The 8,170-nt window shown below is 35.0% G+C and overlaps 1 protein-coding gene across 1 annotated transcript in view; it reads left to right on the top strand.

Annotated features, from left to right (window-relative positions):
• The window catches only part of LOC100949794 (low-density lipoprotein receptor-related protein 1B-like), a gene marked incomplete at its 3' end in the record, with an annotated part of 1,553,965 nt that overhangs the window by 1,044,183 nt on the left and 501,612 nt on the right, over positions 1 to 8,170 (top strand). Inside the window, exons 8-9 of the mRNA XM_003793025.1 lie at positions 4,396 to 4,618; positions 7,622 to 7,793. Of these exons, the coding sequence (XP_003793073.1) occupies positions 4,396 to 4,618; positions 7,622 to 7,793 (395 nt within the window). The remainder of the gene's footprint in view (positions 1 to 4,395; positions 4,619 to 7,621; positions 7,794 to 8,170) is intronic.

Raw genomic sequence — 8,170 nt, 5'->3', positions numbered from 1 at the left:
AGACAATTGTAGGAATATTGTTTTATTTTAATTCTGTGACAGTGGAAACTAAACAGGATGACATTCAAAAAATAAGCAAAGGACAAGAGAATAGCAATCTCAATTGCCCCATTTTCCTGCATGATAAAAAAAATTGATAAGGTAAGAGCATAAAGAAAAACAAACATCAATGTTGCAATCCTGAGGGAATAGGGCAAGGGCATAGGGCAAAATTCAGAAGGGTCTCCATAATCCACTGTGGCAGGCAGGTGCTACATGGGGGCCTACCTGTACCAGAGGAAGCCCAGGACACTGGTTTCTGCTGGGAGGAGACACTGGAAAATATAGTGACGAACCTGGAATTTAAGGGAATTAAATGTTAGAAAACATTAAAAGAGGATAAATGGGATCCCAAACTACCATCCATAAACCCCTTTTGTGAAACTTTTGGGGGTTGATCATAAATTTCCCCAATGTTTCCAAACCCTAGTGATAGTAACAGTAAAGTGAAAAAACATTACATTTCAGTTCAAAAGGCATGAACAACACAAATAGGAGAAAAATTAGTCAATCCTCAAATTGGAATATTCTTTAAATCAACTCATACCTTCCATTTAGAAATGCTAACATCAGACTGAAGAACTGGTCAAGATTAAAGGAGTCTCAAGAGCACAGACAAATAGAATGCATGATGTTGAACTGGTTTCTGCTTCAGAATCTTTTTTTATAGAGAACATTATTGTTCAACAGGCAAAATTTGAATAATGATTATATGTTTGTATATATTGTTAAGAGTATTGATTATGATAAATGTGCCATGGTTATGCAGAAGTATGCGCTGGTCCTTAGCAACTGGATGCTGAAGGATTTAAGAGAAAAGGATCATAATGTCTTTAATTTACTCTCTCATGTTTCAGTGAGTACATAAAATAGACAATGGGGCAAAATACGAACAATTTGTTAATATAGGTGAAGGGAATAGGTCTTCATTCTACTGCTCGTAAAATTTTTCTGTTAATTTGAAATTATTTCCAAGTAATGAGTTAAAAAAAAAAAAAGCATAACATTCACCTTATGGCTAACTGTAATAGATTTTGAACCTGTTTCATCTGTGAAATAGAAATAATTTGCTACTTGTATTTCACAGGGAAATCGTAGGGATTACTAGGATATCAGGGGTTCACAAAGCACTGTTTACTTCTTCTAAGATTTGGACAAATATTTTATGAAGAGAACAGAGTGACTTTCAACCCAGCAACACTTTTATCACAAATGGCATTTATTTGGAGTTTAGATAATTAAAAACCCTATGTTATTTTCATCGATTATAATACAACTATGTTTCCATTAAAGAATGCCCTGGAAATGAAGGTTTTGTCTATAACCAAAATTAAACAGTCCTAAGAACAAGCAAAGTGTCTATATAAGCATGTGACTTTAGGTACTTAATGCTTGCAACTTTATGGCCATGGTGCTGTAGTGCTGTTATCCTTGAGAACTTTTCCACCTTTTGCATTTTAATTAAAAGTAAACTGAATCTATTAGTAAAGATTCTGAAATCTGGAGATGTTCATTTTGATGTAAAGAACTTTCAAGTCTCCTCTGGGAATGAGTTACTCTGCTATGCCCTTGGAGTGCAATGACAAGTTCTCTACTCTTTCTTCTAGCTCGGTACCGCTTCCTGTACTCAACATTGCCCAGCTGTTGTTGTTTTTTTTACTTTAACATGTATTAAAACAACAACATTTTATTGAGTCATGTATTTACCCCTCTTTTTCATACATGGCAAAAATTGAATCAGTTATGTCAACCACTTTTATTATACTAGTACACATATGAGAATCAATTGACTCATTCCTGCAATAGTAGGTCAAAATCAGTGAGAAACTTTTTGGAATAATAATTTGCATGTCCTGACCTCCTTAAGCATCACCTGGTTAAATCTTCCTCCAGAACAAAACTTCTCAAATAGAAATACCAAAAATTACTATCACTTTAATCAATATCAAATTCAATGACATTTCTTTAATCTATATCCTTATATTTTAATCTGTGAAGTGATTGACTGAACATGTCACTCCAATTCTTTTTTATTTTTGCAGTTTTTGGCTGGGGCTGGGTTTGAACCCACCACCTCCCGAATATGGAGCCGGTGCCCTACTCCTTTGAGCCACAGGTGCCGCCCGTCACTCCAATTCTTTATAACTTTTCTCTCTTATGACCTTCATGAGTGCGTGTGTTATTTGCAATGAATACTAATAGTGTATTTATAATGTGCATAATGTACATATAATAAATACTAATTAAATATTAATATTCTGATCTCCTTGATACTATTTCTGTAAAATAAGTGGAGGGAGATCACATCCAGATAAGTCATCTCAAGACGACTTCAGATGTATCTATCTTCAGACTCATCTTTCCTCTTAAGCACCATGTAGATAGTTGCAAATTGCCTGCATCGTATCGCTCCCTATAGTGTACACAGTCTGTTATATCACGTGATTGGTACATAGTGTGCCAGAACCTCCAGTTATCCATTTCCAAATTCAAACTTCCTTCACACAAGCTTGTTTTCACCTACATGTTATGGACCAGTGGGAAAAGGAAAGAAGAGGCATCGTAGTATGATGTTAGAAAGATTATAGGAATGTCATAACCTAATTATAGCCTTAGAAGATGGGAAGGGGGTGGGAGGGGGAGGTGAGGGTGGATGAGGAGAGGGAGAGTGATTGGTGGGGTCACCTCTATGGTTTATCTTACAAGGGTACAAGTGAATTTTTCTAAAAGCAGAGTATGAACATTTTAACTCAATAACTAAGAAAATGACATGAAGGTTATGTTAACCAGTTTGATGAGAGTATTTCAAAACGTATATGAAAACAGCACATAGTACCCCATGATTGCATTAATGTACACAGTTATGCTATAAGAAATAAAAAAAAGAAAGATATTTCCACTTAACAAGAATAACTTAACAGTATTGTTCTACAGTAGAGAAAAACTGCGTACCTCTTACAGAAACTTAACTGGGATACCTGTGAACAAACGGATTTACAAGTGAGGAAAGCAGAAACGCAGGATGGAAGCAGGAACAGGGAGAGAGTCCAGCACAGATTTGAGTGTTTAGCATGACAGTAAAACATATGCCCTTTTACTTATTCTTCACTAGCATAGCAAGCTCTTCACATGCATATCACTTAAAAAATCATTTTTAAGTTCTTAGGATAAATTGATCTATCAAGAACATTTGGGGAAATATGTAGCCATAATAAAATCTGGCTTAAACTATTTATAACAGTATGTATTACTGTTTACAAATTTGCCCAAACCTCCCGTAGTAGAAAGAGCTAAATTAAAATTAAAGTTTAAATAATATTTTTTAGCTTGAAAGTTACCCCATACTGTTAGATGATGAAAGGATGTAGAAATGAATAACTAAAAACTTTTCCATCAGGTTTGTATAATCAAATATTTTATACTCTAGGTAATCTTAATATTGCTTAGTCATTGTAAATCAGGTTATTCTTGAGATTTTGTTTGAGACAAGGCAACATGGTCTTCTATTTACAAATGTGATTTAGTCTCATGAGTGGGTAATCTTGCTAAATATTGTCAGGTTAATTGAAATTGATTTGTGTTTACTAAACATAGTGAATACTAATCAAATATTAAGCATCAAAGTGTTTGAGGTACATTGAAACTTTTGACAGACACTGTTAGTGATGCATGCAGAGGTCAATATTCTTTTTCAGCCTTTTTTCCCCCCAAATAAATGCTAAGAGAACGTAAGGAGAAATGACCTGCATTTCCTTTATGACATTTTATGACTTGGAGATATCTGGGAGAATTTGGGATAGGCTTGGCTGGGGGATTATTTTTGTTTTCCTTTCATTGCTATAAATAGCACGTTTGCTTTTCTTTCTGCTTAATTCCATTCCGGGTTTGCTAGTCTCTACTACTCATAGCATCACTGAGCTCCACACAATAGCTTTTATAGGAGACAAACATCACCAGGCAATTTGAAAAGCAGGTTGAAAATAAAGTCTGATAGCTCACATGCCCTGGCCTGGTGACTGGGCTCGCTTCTGAGTTCAGCTTACACCAAATGTGGTGGATGTGCCTCGGCTCTGGGAGGCTTAAAGAAACGTATCTCCTAATACAAAAATAAACTCACCATAATCATTCATTTTGGGGACATTTTACAGTTGTTGGTTAACTTGCTCCCTTATGCCCTGCAATATTCATTAGCAGATTTCTCTGTTTATGAGTGATATTACATGAAAATGGTTATGGGAAGCTAACAGATGTAATCACTGAAATAAATTAGGAAGAAAAGTTCTGTTTTTTACAGATGGCTCCATCCAAAATGCTTCCCTCCTCCCTTCACTTTAACATGCAGCTTTCTTTCAACAGAAAACTTTTCTTTACTGACTACGGGAATGTCGCCAAAGTGGAGCGATGTGACATGGATGGGATGAACAGAACAAGGATAATTGATTCAAAGACGGAGCAGCCAGCTGCACTGGCACTAGACCTCGTCAACAAACTGGTTTACTGGGTGGATCTTTACTTGGACTATGTGGGAGTAGTGGACTACCAAGGACAAAACAGACATACCGTCCTTCAAGGCAGACAAGTAAGTACCATTCTGTTAGAAAATGCAGCTAAGGTGATAAATTAATGGTATGATACCGAGAAGACAACCAAAATTTGCAATGTTAAAAATTCCTTATGAAGTCAAGCTGCAATGGGCCAACAGATTTCCTAATTGGAAAGTGATTTTTTTTAACAGTGATATGATATTTTCATGCTATTGGAAATGTTTCTTGCTCCTTCTCCTTTCTATTTAAAACAGAACAAACAAACAAAAACAGCAACAAAGGCAAAAATGCTACATTAGCAAGAAAGAAAAGTAATAAAATAGGACAGATGTATGACCTACTTACTAAAAGCTAACATAAGTAGTTCATTCATAAGAAACTGAATTACCATGTGTCTCATGGGGCATTGGAAATGTTTTGCTAACAAAAGCAAACACTTGCTCACAAAAGTATCTTTATTATTTTAATGGGTTCCATTACATTTTGCCTTCTGATGTGTTCAAGTACTTCCTAAAATAAGAATTCTGTGAAAGTCAACGAGGTCAAAACTTTTCCCACTTGTGTTCGTTTTTATTACAGCTGCTGAATTACAAGGTTTTTCAAAGAGCATTTCACTCAGCATATCAAACATACCTAACTGAGATGTTAAGTAGAAACAAGCTTTGTTCACTAGTACAAATTTTAAAATTCATTTGTATCTCACTGATTGTACTAATTTCAAGTGGGAGTCTTCGTCTGTGGAACTGAAATGTCTATAAATCTCTTCGGTTTGTTTTGGAATGCAAAATAGGTATATTCTGTAATTATCTCTTAAAGTTACTTTACCTTTCCAATCAGCTTTTAAAATGAAATCCTTTCTCCCTCACAGATAAACAAATGCACTAATCTGAATGGATTTAAAAAAATTAAAAAGTAGACTGTCCAGTGTTTAAAGTTGGAGCCAGCCACGTGTCTCTCACCTTCAAATGTCCTATAGAACTTGATTTGGGGGGTAGGTTTTAGTTATCATTTTTAGAGGTCATGATCACCAAGATGATTATGATGGATTTTTTTTTTTGAAATTTTAAAAATGAAACCTATAACAAAGATAAAGATTTCAAATGATTTTCCCATGACTACTTTAAAAGTTTTATAATGTCTGACTGAAGTTTTAAATGATCCTTTTTTTTTTCATTTCTGTGGCCTGTATTTTGCCGGTTCCCCAAACATATGCTAAATCTGTCAGTAAATAATCAAAAATAGATACAGTTTTGAAGTATTTGGGCTGTAGGCAGAATGGTTTAACTACCACTCCAAACTTCTCCCACATCTGCTGTGAGTAGTTAGCAGAGGTGCTTATTTTATGAGAAACAGACCTTTTTGAAGGAAGGTAAGGAGGTTATGAGTGAAATTTTTTTCTTTACTGTGTAAGTGTGTTTTTTACCATGATAAATTCCTTGGTTTTTCTCCTGGAATATGAATTGGCGCTTATAAACACAACAATGTGCCTGCCTCATAACCACAAACTTCCGAGTGGGAGGCCCCAAACATTGAGCAAAACATGCATGAGATTAATGGCAAGGGAAGAGCTCAGCCTCCCTGTAAGTTGTGCAGTAGAAAAATATTACCAAAGTTAACGTTGCACCACGGGTATATTTAGTGGATATGATGTCAACTCTGTGGAAAATAACATTCATGAATACATACAGGGCACAACCACACCCACTGGCTTTGAACTAACATGTATGTAGAAACAGACTATTTGGGCTGTACCATGGAGTAAATATATTAATTTCTATCTATTATTTTCAGCCTAGACATGAAAGAAATGAGAAATCACTCAAAAATAACATGTAAAACCACACATCTTTTACTCGCATCACATCTAAAGAGGACTAGAAGTAGATATACTGAGTCCTACACGTCAGGAAGGTAGCAAAGGATGTGCGTCTGCTTAAACTACAGAACTGGAAAGACTTTCTGTATAAATTGAAAATTTTGTGATTTCCTTCTGTTAGAATTTTTACCATATATTTTAATCTAGTTCTCTTAACCACACACACACACACACACACTAACATAAATAGTTATGTAGTGACACACAAAGTACAGAATATAATTTCAAAGAGTAGTAACAAAAGGATTTTCATCAAAACCTCTACAGCAAATCAATTGACAGCTCTACCCTAACCTGGGTCCAGAATCATTTTGAATCAAGTGACAGAGGACCCAAAGGCAACGTGCCTAGCATGTGCCTTGTATCTGAAATTCAGTGTACTCACTCTTTCTTCTGCTCTGCTGGAAGCTTTCCCTGACTGTAAGATCTCCATTTCTCTCCACAATCTCTAAGACCTTTGCCAAGCAAAAGAGTTAGATTGTTAATTTAAGTGTATTGAGAGCAGTAAACATCATCATTCTCAGAGCAAACAGCTCCACTTTCCATTAAAATCGGCTTTGGAAATCATGCAGTATCAGAGTAAAATGTTGACATTTTATTCATAATGATTGCAAATATGTGATTTCATATATTAATTTCCACACTGGAGCAAGTATTAGTCTAAACATAACTTGTGACAAAAACATGGATTTTTAATGTATAAAACAAATTTCAAAGGTACTTTCTCATTATCTTTTTTTCATAGGCAGTGCTATACATTTGCAGCTTCCCCACATCCAGGACTACGTGGACAAGTAGTCCATAAAAATATCTCAAATTATATATAACAGCACCATAAGCATATTATTAAATATGCTTGCAAGTCTGGTTCTCACTTGCCTTGGAATAATAAGTACTAAAGATGTTTTCTTAATGAAACATGAATAAATTTCTCTCCCACACATTTGGAACGGCTTTACCCACTACTGCATAATGTTTTCTTCTACAGAAGAAAAATTTAAATTAGTGAAATGTTGAATTCTTTGACAGAAAGTAAATGATAACATTCTTGTGACTCTCTTACTATTGCCATTTTCCACACTAGTAAATAGCAATCAGTTTTTCTTCCAAGTTGAAAGCTGTATAATTAAAAATCACAGTTATTTTTCAAACCTCTTTATAGATCAGACATCTCTACGGTATAACTGTGTTTGAAGACTATTTGTATGCAACCAATTCTGATAATTTCAATATCATAAGGATAAACCGATTTAATGGCACTGATGTTCATTCATTAATTAAAATGGAAAATGCTCGAGGAATTCGAATTTATCAAAAAAGAACTCAACCAACAGGTAAGTTGTAAGACTTCTTTACAACTTTCATGATGGTAGATTGAATGGGAATGTAGTCCTTGTGCTTTTGTATAGTGTTAAAATGAGTGAATCACAAATTCTCTGTTTTGACAGCAAAAGTGTGCAAGTCTGCTTGTTAAATGGTACAGAGCTCCCCTCACAAGTCTAAGTGACAGTTCCTAGTGAATCATGACAGTTGTTCAGTTCCTAGTGAATCGTTTCTACAACGATAGAATTGAAATGATAGCTAGATTTAAGTTCAGGAAGAAACTGGGGATTATGATGTATGAAAACCCAGAAGTTGAAGTTTGGGGTTTTGGGGTCATTTTGAGGACAAATTTCAAATCAAATGACTGCTTCGAAATATCCATCAGTTA

This window comes from Otolemur garnettii, unplaced genomic scaffold (genome assembly GCF_000181295.1).
Source record: "Otolemur garnettii isolate 467f Iridium unplaced genomic scaffold, OtoGar3 scaffold00064, whole genome shotgun sequence".
In the NCBI taxonomy this organism is placed as follows: domain Eukaryota; kingdom Metazoa; phylum Chordata; class Mammalia; order Primates; family Galagidae; genus Otolemur; species Otolemur garnettii.
The sequence above is the reverse complement of the archived record's forward strand: the minus strand, read 5'-3'. Positions and strand labels throughout refer to the sequence as shown.